The 15,589-nt window shown below is 49.2% G+C and overlaps 1 protein-coding gene across 1 annotated transcript in view; it reads right to left on the bottom strand.

Moving 5' to 3' along the window:
- The window catches only part of LOC134494591 (fatty-acid amide hydrolase 1-like), a 33,179-nt gene extending 18,069 nt beyond the window's left edge, over positions 1-15,110 (bottom strand). Inside the window, exons 1-4 of the mRNA XM_063299844.1 lie at positions 14,937-15,110; positions 12,649-12,762; positions 10,940-11,083; positions 592-725 (exon numbers count right to left, since the gene is read on the bottom strand). Coding sequence (XP_063155914.1) covers positions 592-725; positions 10,940-11,083; positions 12,649-12,762; positions 14,937-15,110 — 566 coding nt within the window. The remainder of the gene's footprint in view (positions 1-591; positions 726-10,939; positions 11,084-12,648; positions 12,763-14,936) is intronic.
- Between the last annotated feature and the right edge of the window lie 479 nt (positions 15,111-15,589).

Here is a 15,589-nt window from a genome sequence, read left to right as displayed (position 1 = left end):
TTAAATATTTTATCTTTAAGCACTGTTCGCTGGGTAAAGAATTGGTCAAACTGAGTTCAACTCTTCTACTTCTTCAGAAATTATGCTTCCTTAAGCTTTAACAATTATCATTTACAGTGCTGCCCAAGGGACTGGTGGTGGAGAGAGAGAGAAGGGGTATGTATAGTTACCCAGGTGAAAATACTGGTTACCTTTGGCCAGTTTGAATCATCCACTCCAGTGTCATACAGTCTAGTCAGCTGATGACAGACAACAGATTTGTTCACTTCACCTCTTTGTTACCATTTCAATGCTCTTCCACACTCCAAGAACTTACTCTAGAAGTCTGACTGACCAACCCAAAATAGTTTGGCATGTTTGACTGACACCCGTTTTCCCTCTCCAAGGACAACTGGAGTATTCTATTAGACAAAATCTGTTGGCTCATCTATTTATCCACAAACAAATATTTTCAGACAAATATTTATTAATAAAAGATCTTCAATTATCAAAAGAAGAGCAGAATTTACTCAGGCTTGTAATGTCTGAAAACAGCTAAGGCCTATATAAAAATCAACACATAAACTATGGCAGAATAAATACATGATTTACCTCAACAAAGATTGGGGAACATTTGTTTTTACAAATGGAATTGCTCCTTGATGTTTCAACACCTGGACTACAACAGCATCTTCTTCTGCTGGCTGGAAGAGACGCTTTGTGAAGCCCAAAGTGGAGTCACAGCCCTGTGATGTGAAAAAAGATATAAAATGAGAAGGTAATGCAGGTTCCCCATAGAAACATCAGATATCATTCAGTGAGGCTGGGCTTAGGATGTTTAAAAAACAGCAATAAATTGGTAATGGATTGACTAGTTGTATTCCTGAACATTAGGAATATTAGCCTTCCTAAAAGGGAATTAAGCTTATCTGGCATAGCTAAGCTGCACCCCCATGCCAATACTGTAAGTACTTCTGTTCCATGATAAAACAGGATTTCACATACCCCTGTTTAGAGCACAACGCTTTGTATGCAGAAGGTGCACCGATCAATCCTTGGTAGAGTAGAAAATTCCTGTCTGAAATTCTGAACAGCAGCTGCCCAGAGTAAGCTAGATTAATTTATGATGTAACTCAATTTACTATCACACTAAGCCAGTTTGGTTTTTACTTCGTAGGCTGTATGATCCCAGCCACTGTGGCTTTTAAACCATGGCTTCTGACTTAAGTTATATGAATCCACCCATTTCAACAAATCATAATTAAGCAAACCATGATGTAATGCAATGTGGAAACCCAGTTAGTATCAGAGAGCTCCATATGTTTTAGCAGACAGCAATCAATGTTAAGACTAATGTGAAACATGCCTTAGCATAAGGCAAGATTTATTTTGGTTACCACAGATCTAAACACATTTTCTAGCACGTTTGAAGACATGAATGTGGCTGATCTCCCACAAAACATCCTCAATGCAATGTGGATTTTTGCTTATTTATTTGATTTATAAGGTGCCTAACTGCAAAACCATTCAAGGCAACACACACAAATTTAAAAGCACACCATAAAGCCATACTGTCATGAGTGCCGTTGAGCTGAAGACATCAGCGCAATGGCACACATGACAATAGAAAAGAAACAGGGGAAGGGGCTCAAGATAAGTAGCCATCAACTCACAAAGACTGAAGGTCAAGAAACAATGGCTAAACGGATCGCGAGGCACACCCAAGCTGTTAGCGCTAACGCAACGGAGATCGCCCAGCTGACAGCAATCACCGGAGGAATAGAGAAACCGATGATGGGCGATCCCGGAACGCCAGCGGGGCTTCGCAACCCCTCACCTACCGGCAGGACAACGTGTTGGACAAAGGGGGGTGACGTAACCGCGAGTGAGGGGGCGCTGACCGGCGCGGGGTATTTAAACCCTGCACCGGCGCGCTCCTGTCACTCTCAGCTTTTTTCCCAAACTGTATCTACGCTGTGAATAAATCAGAGCCTGTTCCACAGAACCAGTGTCTGAGCATTATTCAGAGGTAGGCAGCGCATGACATAAAGCTGAGAGTCATAAACTCAGCCTCGCCGAGCCCCACCGGACGACAACGAGCCGCGGGAGGAGTAGACGGCGAGAAGACCAGGAAGATGAGGCCGGCACGACGCGGACAAGGAGGGCGAGCCGCACGGCAAGAAGCGGAGGAGGACCGACCGAGGCCAGAGGCACCGCGGACTCCCGGAGCCATGGACGCCCACCCGACCCAACCCGAGCCTCAGCTCCAACCCCAAGGGGAGATGGCGACGGAGGCAACCCGACCACGGGAGGGAGCAACATACCTCCCGAAACCAGCGGAGAACCCCGCGCCCCACATCGCACCCCAGCAACGGGCGTGGAGCGACAGCCCAACGGCGGAAAGCACGGAGGACGACGATGGAGACACCCAGCAGACGGCGGAGGAAGCGGACCAACGGCCGAGAGAGACTGAACCCCACCGGCAACCCACCCCCGCCGACACACCGACAGAACCGACCCCAGCGGCGGCGCGGATCGTGGACGAGGAAGCACGAGCGGGTCTCGCGGCCATGCAGACCCAACTGGAGGAACTCCGGACCATGCTTCAGTCGCTCATGCCCCCCGCGCCGCCCGACGACGTCCCCGCACAGGTCCGCACCCCGAGCGAAGCGCCGAACCCCCACGGGCCAAATGAAGGTCAACAGACGGCCCAGGCGGACGACACCACAGGCCGGGAAGCGAGAGGAAGGGCCGCACAAAGCGCCCGGGCCCCATCTTCTTTGATGGGAACCCCGCGAAACTGTCGTTCTTTATTACGAACGCCAGGAAGTTCATGGGGAGGCACGGACACTCCTACGACTCCGAAGCGGACAAAATCGCTGCCGTGGCGATCAAATTACAAGACCGGGCGGCGGACTGGTACGTCCAACTGTACGAGTCCAGCTCCCCCGCCCTCGCCAACTTCCCCGCCTTCATCAAGGAGATGAGAAGCTACTTCGAAGACCCACTAGCCAAAGTGAGGGCGAAGAGCGCACTCCAAAGACTTAAACAGGGCACACGCACTGTCCCAGACTACACCCTCGAGTTCAAAGCCCTCGCGGGGAAGGTCAGCGACTGGTCCGAGACCACCCTGCTGGAAATGTTCAAAAGGGGGCTCAACCGCGACGTACTGCAATGGGCCCTCTACCGCGACGACCCAGAAACTCTACACGGGTGGATCCACCTCGCGGGGAAAGCCGAACACGCGCACCGCACCTTCCTCATGACAACTACGGAAGACGCGAACTACAGCTGCAAAAAGGTACCCGCACCACACGTGGGGACAGCCGGCCCCACATACCCAAAGAAGAAATTTAATCGGGAGCCCTGCGGGAGGTGTGGAAAACTTGGGCACAAGACGGCGGATTGCTTCGCCAACCGACTGCCGACCAGTGCGCCTAAACCCACCCCGAAAGCTAGCCCCAAACCACCTAACCTGGTGCCGCCCCCTCACCGCTGAATGACCGTAGCCACAGCGACACCAGAGGAAGGCTGGGACGCCTACTGGGGGGAAGAAGACAACGTAGACCCAGACCAGCCGGCGGGAAAAGCTCCCCGCCTGCCCTGAGACGCGTTGCGAGGCAGGCGGTGGGACAGCAGCGCGGACCACCTCGACGGAACGACGAAAGCTCCGTGATAATGGCGGCAATTAAACTCTCTGCCGGCAACGGAGCCACCACGGCCGCGGCACTAGTGGACTCGGGGTGCTCAAAAAACCTCATCCACCCCGACTTAGTTGCCAAACTCGACCTCCGCTGCTTCCCCCTCCCCACGCCGCTGGCATTCCACCAGCGGGACGGCTCTACAGCGGGAGGGAAACCAGCTACGATGCAAACCGAGCCGGTCACCCTGCAAATGGGCACTCACACCGAACGCACATCGTTCGTCGTCACCCACATCGGGCGGCCCATTGCAGTCCTGGGAATGCCATGGATCGCGACAAACAACCTGCGCATCAACTGGGAGACCCGCACCTTCACATTTGGCGACGGCAAGTATCGGGCACCAGTTCCAGCGGGCAGAACCAACCCCACTGTGGGACGAGCAGAGGCGACTACACAGGACAACGCCGCTACCACAGCAGACCTACCGGAACAATACGCCGACTTCTCCGAGGTCTTCGGAGAGGCAGAAGCTGACCAACTACCCCCCCACTGCAAGACGGATTGCCGGATCGACCTGCTGCCCGACGTCCCCTTACCTAGACCAAAGATCTACTCGATGACCCCGAAGGAGATGGCAACCCTCCGGGAGTTCATTGATAAAAACCTAGAGAGGGGATTCATAGAGCCAGCATGCTCACCGGTCGGAGCCCCCGTCTTATTCCGGGAGAAGAAAGACGGCACCCTACGGCTCTGCACTGACTACCGGGGCCTAAACGCGGCTTCCCTGTCCAACAAATACCCCTTACCCCTGGTGAAAGACATGCTCGCCCACCTGTCCACGGGCAAAGTCTTTTCCAAATTGGACCTTCGCGAGGCGTACTACCGCATCCGAATCAGGGAGGGGGACGAATGGAAGACTGCGTTCAACTGCCCCCTAGGCGCCTTCCAGTACAAAGTGCTGCCGTTCGGACTCGCGGGGGCCCCCGGGTTGTTTATGCAGCTCATCAATGAGGTACTGCATGAACACCTGTTCAAAGGGGTCCTTGTCTACATAGACGACGTCCTTATCTACACTAAAACGCACAAAGAACATGTGACCCTAGTCAGGCAAGTCCTCGACAAGCTCAGAAGGGCACAGCTCTACGCCAAACCTACAAAGTGCGAATTTCATAAAGCGCGCCTAGACTACCTGGGGTACCGAATCTCCGGAGACGGCATAGAAATGGACCCCGCAAAAGTCGAGGCGGTGCTGAACTGGGAACGCCCCCGCAACAGACGCCAACTCCAGAGCTTCCTCGGCTTCGCGAATTTTTACAGGTCATTCGCCCGGGGGTTCGCAGAGATAGCCCTCCCCCTAACGGACCTCCTCAAAACCAAAGGGGTGGGGGACACCCGACGCGCCAAGAACCCGGGCACAGTATTGAATTGGACTCCCGCGTGCCAGACCGCATTCAACAAGCTGAAAGCGCTGTTCACCACGGAGCCAATCCTCGCGCACCCGGACCCAGAACAGCTGTTCGTGGTCCAAGCCGACGCCTCAGACTTCTCCCTGGGGGCCATCCTACTCCAAAAGGACCCCACGGGACTCCTGAAACCATGCGCCTACCTGTCGAGGAAATTTTCCGAGACAGAAAGGCGATGGCACGTCTGGGAGAAAGAAGCCTTCGCGGTAAAATCAGCGCTAGAAACATGGCGACACCTACTTGAGGGAGCCACCCAACCATTCGAGGTCTGGACCGACCACCGGAACCTCGAGGCCCTCCGAACGCCCAGACGCCTTAGCCCAAAACAGGTCCGATGGGCCCAATTATTCAGCCGCTTTAATTTCCAGCTGAAGTTCATGCCGGGCAAAAAGAACTTCCTGGCCGACGCCCTCTCCCGACTGCCCCAGAACGAAGAACCCGCCCCAGACACCATTGGGACGGTCCTATCCGCCTCGCAACTGGGGATGGCCGTGACCACCCGAAGCGGCGCTCGGAGGCAGCTCGACTCTACGGCGCAGCCGACGGCGGGACAACCTGCGACCAGACGAAGCCAACCGCAACTACCAGGGGGAATACGCACGGACCTCGCCGCCGCCCTCAAAACCGACCCCTGGTTCCTGGCAAACCCCGACAAGGTAACGATGGCACAGGACCTGGCATGGGGGGAAGGCAGAATCTATGTCCCGGACTCGCAACGCCAAGCGATCTTGCATAGGGCACACGACGCCAAGCAAGCGGGACACTTTGGGTTCCTCAAGACCCTACACCTAACAAGGCGTCAATTCTGGTGGCCCGCGCTCAGACGAGACGTGAAAGCATACGTAGCGTCCTGCCCAACGTGTGCTAGGGCCAAACGGGCACCAGGCAAACCCGCGGGGCTATTACAACAGGTGGCAGAACCCTCCCGCCCATGGGAGGAAATCTCTATGGATTTTATAGTGGACCTCCCACCCAGCCAGAAGAAAACGGCCATTTGGGTGGTGAAGGATTACTTCTCGAAACAGGCCCACTTCATCCCCTGCACGTCGGTCCCGTCCGCACAACAACTAGCCAAACTCTTCCTCATCCACGTGTACAGGTTACACGGATGTCCCGCACGTGTGGTGACCGACAGGGGTACACAGTTCACCTCTAAATTCTGGCGGGCCTTCCTAAAGCTGACAGGGACCCAACAGGCCCTATCCACTGCTTGGCACCCCCAGACGGACGGAGCCACAGAGGTCCTTAATGCCACCCTAGAGCAATTCATACGCTCATACACCAACTATCATCAAGACGACTGGGCCGAACTGCTCCCGTTTGCCGAAGTCGCATACAACAACGCCGTCCACACGAGCACGGGGAAAACTCCGTTCGAGGTAGTCTCGGGGCGCGACTTCGTCCCCATACCGGAGCTACCACAACCCCCGGAACCCCAGGTGGACGCTAGCGACTGGGGGCGGAAGATTGCGGAATCGTGGCCAATAATCACGGCAGCGCTAAAGGATGCACAGGCGGCCTACAAAGAGCAGGCCGACAAGCACCGGCGCCAACAACCGACGTTCCAGGCGGGGGATATGGTCTACCTATCCACCAAATTTCTAAAGTCACCCCAACCCTCGAAAAAACTGGGGCCTAAGTACATCGGGCCGTTCCGAGTCACGCAAATAGTGAACCCGGTGGCAATACGCTTGGACCTGCCACACAACCTACGGAGACTCCACCCGGTGTTCCACACCAGCCTCCTGAAACCGGCAACCACCTCACGATGGCACCCAAGCACGCCACAGCCCTCACCGGTGATGATCGACGGGCAACATCACTTTGACGTAAGGGACATACTCGACTCTCGCAGGCAACGGGGAACTTTACACTATTTGGTCAGGTGGAAACACTTCCCCCACCCAGAATGGGTGGCGGCGCACAACGTTAACGCGCCTGACCTGACCCGGGCATTTCACCGGGCATACCCCGACAAGCCAAAACCAAGGCCAGCAAGCCGTCACCTGCAAAACCCCTCCCCCGTGGGCCCCCCCGCCTCCCGTGCCCCAAGGGAAAGGGCCCCCCCAAGCCCGCGACTTGGGTGGACCTCCCCCCCCCGGGACTCACTCCCCCCGCCACGGGCCCACGAGGCAGTAACAAGCGTTCGCCAGCACCCTCCCCCCGCCCCGGGCCCACGGGGGAGTGGCAAGCAAGTCAACGGGGCATCCTGGGGCAACGCCCAGGAGCACACATAACAAAGGCGACGCACTTTGAATAAAAAAGAAGGGCCCTACCTGGAGCCGATAAGCACCCGACCAGCCACGCCTCTCTCCTCGCCGAACTGAGCCAAACTAGCAGGGTGTGGCCGGAGCATGCGCACGCCAGGGGGTGACCTGGGCATGCGCACTAAGGACACACCCTAGGAAGGCACGTGGTAGAGGGCGGAACAAAGGGAGGGGCGAAAAATACTCCGGCGGAAATTTCAAAAGTTTCTTTTGACAGCTCTCCTGAGGAAAAAAAAAAAAAAAAAAAAACCAGAAAACCGGGGGGGGCACTATTCGGACAGGGGGCAGTATGTCATGAGTGCCGTTGAGCTGAAGACATCAGCGCAATGGCACACATGACAATAGAAAGGAAACAGGGGAAGGGGCTCAAGATAAGTAGCCATCAACTCACAAAGACTGAAGGTCAAGAAACAATGGCTAAACGGATCGCGAGGCACACCCAAGCTGTTAGCGCTAACGCAACGGAGATCGCCCAGCTGACAGCAATCACCGGAGGAATAGAGAAACCGATGATGGGCGATCCCGGAACGCCAGCGGGGCCTCGCAACCCCTCACCTACCGGCAGGACAACGTGTTGGACAAAGGGGGGTGACGTAACCGTGAGTGAGGGGGCGCTGACCGGCGCGGGGTATTTAAACCCCGCACCGGCACGCTCCTGTCACTCTCAGCTTTTTTCCCAAACTGTATCTACGCTGTGAATAAATCAGAGCCTGTTCCACAGAACCAGTGTCTGAGAATTATTCAGAGGTAGGCAGCGCATGACACATACAAGAAACCAATAATAAGTTTTTTTTTAAAAAAAAAAAAAGCAGTGCGCCACAATGTGGAAATTCAAAAAGAATTAAAATACCACATCTCTGATGCAGGCTCACAAATCACCCTGCCCAGGCCCTGTTGGAAGGCAAGTGTTTCAAAGCTTCTGCAAAAGACAGCAGGGTTCACTATTAAGTGACTTGAGCTATTAAATACTGGAAGATGAAAAGATAATCTCATTTAACTAGTGTATGTAGGCATCTGTCAGAAGCCAGCTGAGACCTAAGACACTCCTTATTACATAACAGCAAAGAGTCATCTCACAGGAGACTGGAATGCTAAGGTGGGCAGTCAAATGACACCTCGAATTACAGGTAAGTATGGCATGGGAGAACAAAACGAAGCAGGACACAGGCTGATAGAATTTTGCCAAGACAATTCACTCTGCATAACAAACACTCTCTTCCAACAACCTAAGAGACGGCTTTATACATGGACTTCACCAGATGGACAACACCGAAATCAGATTGATTACATCCTTTGCAGCCAAAGGTGGCGGACATCTGTACAGTCGGTAAAAACAAGGCCTGGAGCTGACTGTAGTTCAGATCACGAACTTCTTCTTGCACAATTTAGGATCAGACTAAAGAGATTAGGGAAGACCCACAGATCAGCTAGATATGAGCTCACTAATATTCCTAAGGAATATGCAGTGGAGGTGAAGAATAGATTTAAGGGACTGGACTTAGTAGATAGGATCCCGGAAGAACCCTGGACAGAAGTTCGCAGCATTGTTCAGGAGGCGGCAACAAAATACATCCCAAAGAAAGAGAAAACCAAGAAGGCAAAATGGCTGTCTGCTGAGACACTAGAAGTAGCCCAAGAAAGAAGGAAAGCAAAAGGCAACAGTGATAGGGGGAGATATGCCCAATTAAATGCAAAATTCCAGAGGTTAGCCAGAAGAGATAAGGAATTATTTTTAAACAAGCAATGCGCGGAAGTGGAAGAAGACAATAGAATAGGAAGGACAAGAGACCTCTTCCAGAAAATTAGAAACATTGGAGGTAAATTCCAGGCAAAAATGGGTATGATCAAAAACAAAGATGGCAAGGACCTAACAGAAGAAGAAGAGATCAAGAAAAGATGGCAAGAATATACAGAAAACCTATATAGGAAGGATAACAATATCGGGGATAGCTTTGACAGTGTGGTCGGTGAGCTAGAGCCAGACATCCTGAAGAGTGAGGTTGAGTGGGCCTTAAGAAGCATTGCTAATAACAAGGCAACAGGAGACGACGGCATCCCAGCTGAACTGTTCAAAATCTTGCAAGATGATGCTGTCAAGGTAATGCATGCTATATGCCAGCAAATTTGGAAAACACAAGAATGGCCATCAGACTGGAAAAAATCAACTTATATCCCCATACCAAAAAAGGGAAACACTAAAGAATGTTCAAACTATCGAACAGTGGCACTCATTTCACATGCCAGTAAGGTAATGCTCAAGATCCTGCAAGGTAGACTTCAGCAGTTCATGGAGCGAGAATTGCCAGACGTACAAGCTGGGTTTAGAAAAGGCAGAGGAACTAGAGACCAAATTGCCAATATCCGCTGGATAATGGAAAAAGCCAGGGAGTTTCAGAAAAACATCTATTTCTGTTTTATTGACTATTCTAAAGCCTTTGACTGTGTGGACCATAACAAATTGTGGCAAGTTCTTAGTGGTATGGGGATACCAAGTCATCTTGTCTGGCTCCTGAAGAATCTGTATAACGACCAAGTAGCAACAGTAAGAACAGACCACGGAACAACAGACTGGTTTAAGATTGGGAAAGGAGTACGGCAGGGCTGTATACTCACCCCCTACCTATTCAACTTGTATGCAGAACACATCATGCGACAAGCTGGCCTTGAGGAATCCAAGGCTGGAGTTAAAATCTCTGGAAGAAACATTAACAATCTCAGATATGCAGATGATACCACTTTGATGGCTGAAAGTGAAGAGGAACTGAGGAGCCTTATGATGAAGGTGACAGAGGAAAGTGCAAAAGCTGGCTTGCAGCTAAACCTCAAAAAAACCAAGATTATGGCAACCAGCTTGATTGATAACTGGCAAATAGAGGGAGAAAATGTAGAAGCAGTGAAAGACTTTGTATTCCTAGGTGCAAAGATTACTGCAGATGCTGACTGCAGTCAGGAAATCAGAAGACGCTTAATCCTTGGGAGAAGAGCAATGACAAATCTCGATAAAATAGTTAAGAGCAGAGACATCACACTGACAACAAAGGTCTGCATAGTTAAAGCAATGGTGTTCCCCGTAGTAACATATGGCTGCGAGAGCTGGACCATAAGGAAGGCTGAGCGAAGGAAGATCGATGCTTTTGAACTGTGGTGTTGGAGGAAAATTCTGAGAGTGCCTTGGACTGCAAGAAGATCAAACCAGTCCATCCTCCAGGAAATAAAGCCAGACTGCTCACTTGAGGGAATGATATTAAAGGCAAAACTGAAATACTTTGGCCACATCATGAGAAGACAGGACACCCTGGAGAAGATGCTGATGCTAGGGAGAGTGGAGGGCAAAAGGAAGAGGGGCCGACCAAGGGCAAGATGGATGGATGATATTCTAGAGGTGACGGACTCGTCCCTGGGGGAGCTGGGGGTGTTGACGACCGACAGGAAGCTCTGGTGTGGGCTGGTCCATGAAGTCACGAAGAGTCGGAAGCGACTAAATGAATAAGCAACAACAACACAAAGAGTCATACCAGTTGCTTATCCACCTGCTGTTTAGCAACAAGAGAGCTCCACATCCCACCCAAGGCCAACACAGCCGTACCTTGCAGTTAATGGAATCCTTTATGCTGACAGGAATTCCGTAGAGCAAGCCCTTCCCCACTTCATTGTTTCCACACAGGAGCCGGGATTCGTTCTCTGCTATGTAATCCGTTATGCAGTTGACATCTGCAGTCACTTTCACGGCCTACGAAAAGCAGGGAAAGACAGTCTCTTTATTTCCCTGGGAAATGAAACTGTACTTGGAACCTACTTTAAAGGTAAAGGTAAAGGTAAAGGTTTCCCTTGACGTAAAGTCCAGTCGTGTCCGACTCTAGGGGGCGGTGCTCATCTCCGTTTCTAAGCCTTAGAGCCGGCGTTGTCCCTAGGGACACTTCCGGGTCATGTGGCCAGCATGACGACTCGGAACGCCGTTACCTTCCCGCTGAAGCGGTACCTATTGATCTACTCACATTTGCATGTTTTCGAACTGCTAGGTAAGCAGGAGCTGGGACGGGAGCTCACCCCGCCGCGTGGTTTCGAACCGCCGACCTTCCGATCAGCAGCTCAGCGGTTTAACCCGCAGCGCCACCGTGTCCCTACTTTACAAGAGAAAAAAACAGAATTTCAAGAAAGGCACGTCCAAGTACCTCATGTCTAGAGAGATTTGCTTCCTCTACCCTTCCACTTTCTCTCATGAGTTGTATTACCGTTTTCTTTCTCTCAAAGAGGTAATTCTTTTTTACAAAGGCATTATTGTTCAATGGTAAGGATTCTTATACCTATAGATTGGAACTCCCCAATGTAGAAGCTAACTAGATTCTGAATATTCCTGGGTAAAAATTTTCACCCAACAGGTATACCAGTCTCAGAGTGTAAAAAATAAAGAATATGATTCTTTCTTCACACTTAACACATTTCTTTTTCTTATGGATAAGAGGCTGAGAAAAATAGCTTGTCTGCTATAAAAATAGTCTGGCAATGAAACATCTGAAAGAAAACAACAAGGCTCAGAGAGCACCAAGGACTCCACAAAATAGCTTGAATGAGTCTCTGGATCAAGATCAGCTCTTGGTGTCTTTGTGGACACATCGTATAGCTAATATGGAATGCTTTGCTGCTGTCTTCTTCCAGGATATTTTTTTCAATTTGCCAAGCTAGCCTACAGCCCTAAGTTTTCTTGTTGGTTTCCCATCCAAATACTAACCAGGTTTCACTCTGCTGAGCTTTCCAAGGTCAGATAGGTGCTGCTACTCTGGATCTATTTCTAGTATCTAGCTGAAGGCCAACTTGTTCTTCCTTACTAGAGGCTTCACTCCTAAGTGTTTATCATCAATGCAAATTATGACTTGATTAATTGATTTAAGATTTGAATGCAAGATTATCTCATGGGGGGGGGAAACAGAGCAGAAGTCAAACTATATATACACCTACCTTGGAGTAATAACCACTGAACTCAATGGGAGTTACTTCTGAATAATTAGCGAGAAATTCTGTTTATGAAGTTTACTGCTACAATTGACAAAATGCTTTCTATGCAAGAGAGAGAAATTTGCTTCGACTACTGGGCCCCTTATGTTTATACCATAAGGGGCTCAGTAATAGAAGCAAATTTCTCTCTCTTGATGCAGATTCCTCAATTTTCAAATTTACTTTCCTTTGGGGTTTTTTTTAAAACGTTTATGGATCCTTGGGAAAGGTTTGGCTTGAATCATAATAAAGCTACCCTACACATATTTCTCATTTTTGTTAGTTTAGGAAACGATGCCTCACCTTGTCCACATAGGTGTAGAAAACTCTCTCAGGTGTGAGTGAACCATCCTCAAGCTTCTGACGGAGTTCAGGCAAAGACAGTGATAAAATAGGTGCTGGTTGGTGATCGGGATTCTGAAAGAGAAAAAAATCCACATGTGTAATTTCAATCATAATAAAACACCGCTACTTCTTTTAGATACATATATAATCCATTTGCAGAAGAAACAAATATTTAGGATTTTTCCAACATAGCTGAAGGGGAATCCTGCATAAACTACTCAGTCAGGTAACTGATGCTCTGACCCATATTAAAAACAATGTTAAGCAGATTCAACCTTAAACATGTAAAATGTGTGTTGTCAGATAGAAATGTTAAACTGGCTCTTGCTATAGCCACATTTTTGGCAGTGCTTATCAACCACAGGTTGTGATTTCATTAGGAAAGTATTAATACATTACCATTAGTTTATTATTTCTGAATATTTTATGGATCTATACCTTTTAATGTAACCAAGCCTGCAATAGTTATCTTTTGCTTGGTTTTATATGTGAGTCTTTTGACTGTAATAAACTGGTTACTGATGCTGTCGAAGGGATAAAGCCTAAGACATGGCTCCCAACTTGATTACACACTCATTAGGTAGCCTTTAGCAATCCTCAGATTTAACTTTCTTCACAAAATGGAAACAAGAAAGTAGTTTACTTTGGAGATGAGTACACATTGCATATTGACTCTCTGCAGAGAGTCTGCCTAACAAGTAAAACTTGTTCTGCAACTCGGAGCTGGATGATTCATATATCCCTCTGTTCTCTCCAACTCTGACCGGAGTAAAAACCTCTATATTATCAACAATCCCAATAACTCAGAATTGTAGGGAAATTTTAAAATTGCAGACAACTGCTTCAGGAAGCCTCCGCCCAATATCCCAGATCATTAGCATGGTGTGCATGTGGATGCTGAAATAAGTTTAGTGTATACACCTCCACACCTCTTATAAAACTTATGCCTTTATGTGCTATATTGAATACTTGTAGATTGTACTTATCATCTAGGATCCATGTATCTCAGGTCCTTCTGCAGTTAAGCTTTCAACCAAACAGCATGAAATTGTATAAATCACACTTCCTTCCTTTTTTAGGGTTTTATCATAAAAAACATTTTATTTATATTAACATCTAATGGGTTTAATATCGTTATTTTACACGATTCAATAAATATTCTACAAATGTGTCACTTTTAATTTTTAATATGGTAAATATTAAAGGTGTTGGTTATCACCTTTAAAGCCCTACATGGCACAGGTCCAGGTTACCTAAGGGACCGTCTCCTCCCCATCACATCAACCTGTCCCACCCGGTTGTGCAGAGAGGGCATGCTACGGACCCCGTCTGCAAGAGAATTCCATCTGGCGGGGCCCAGGAGGCAGGCCTTCTCTGCAACAGCCCCTGCCCTTTGGAATATCCTTCCCCCGGAAGTGAGATTGGCTTCCTCCCTCCTGGACTTTAGGAAACAGCTAAAGACCTGGTTCTGTTATCATGCCTGGGGCGGGAGAGAGTAGCCATTCCTGGGGATGGTTAGTTTCTTAGCAGGACCCAGCTCTGCCTGCAAATCATAAAGAACTTCCAGCCATCGAGGTTTTTATTATATTTATTGTATTATGTATTATAGTGTTTTACAGTTTTATATTTTTAATTTATGTTTTTTTGCAAACTGCCCAGAGTCCCTTTTGGGAGATGGGCGGTGATAAATTTGATTAATAAATAAATAAATAAAATAAATTAATATTGATCAATATAACCCATTCAAACAAAAGCTCTTTTGGGGTCCTCCATAATTTTTAGAAGTGTGAAGGGGTTCCAAGAGCAAAAAGCTTAAGAACCACTACATTAAGATGTTTAGATTTTTTATTATACTGGTGATTTGTTCCTAATGCTATATATATATAGGTTGTTATTATTGATTCCTGTGGCACACCTCAGTTTGGCGCTAAAACTATTCGCCACAGTGAACCTTCTCGTGCAAACAAGAAGTCTGGATTTGGTCGAATCTCATCTATTCAAGTCTGCATCTGTTGCACCAGCCAAGGTAACGACAGAGCTTTCTCCCTTAGGTGTGCAATAAAAAGCGAAACTAGGAGCTTCGCTCCTTTTGAAAAGACTGCAAGCCTCAGAAGGAAGTAAATCACACAGACCAAGTCCTTTCCCATTTCGAAGCTTACCCTTCTTGCCTCTCCCTATGTCTGCTTCCTGCGCGGCAGACCTTCTCGGACTAGCAAAACTGGAAAAAGCCGCGGGCTTCCCCTGACCTGCTCTTTGAAGCGTCGAGCCCTTCTTTCCATTTGCTCCAACGCGCGCTCCCGCCGGCTCCTCGCTTTTTCGATCTTGTTCTGCACCCGGCGCCTCCTCCGCCATTTCAGCAGGAGGACGGTCACCAGCGAACAACTTAGAAGACCGGAAACCAAAGCAATACTCACCCCCATCGCTAAGCAGAAGCCGCCGGCACTTCGCTCCCTTTTATACTCAGACTCTACCCATTCCGCCCCCTGCGTAGGGGCAAACCGTAGGGAACGTGGACTTGGCCTTCCGCTCGACGTGGCTTGTACCGGAAGCTTTTTCCTTTGATGTTTGCAAGTCGACAATCAAGCTCAGCAGCGAGGACTCGACGCTTTTTCATTTAGTCCTGACTCCTTTCCCTGGGAAATTAGGATATTAGCCACGCCTGCTCTTGGTTCTACACTGTTTCAGAAAGTTTCGCTAAGACCCTAACAATCCGACCCCTAGTTTACAAAGGACCCACTTTTTAGAGCATCCAAAAAATTGTAGGCGGGAACCTTCAGCCTCCTCCTAATGCATCTGAATTCCAATTACTAATTGACCACAGCTCTAGCAACAGGAGGATCCGTGAGGATTAATTCAACGGGAGGTGGGAGGAAGATTTCTGATAGGGATGCTGATGTGC

The sequence above is a fragment of the Candoia aspera genome, chromosome 3 (assembly GCF_035149785.1).
Source record: "Candoia aspera isolate rCanAsp1 chromosome 3, rCanAsp1.hap2, whole genome shotgun sequence".
NCBI classification, from domain to species: Eukaryota; Metazoa; Chordata; class Lepidosauria; order Squamata; family Boidae; genus Candoia; species Candoia aspera.
Note: the sequence above shows the minus strand (reverse complement) of the source record. Positions and strands in the feature narration are given on the sequence as shown.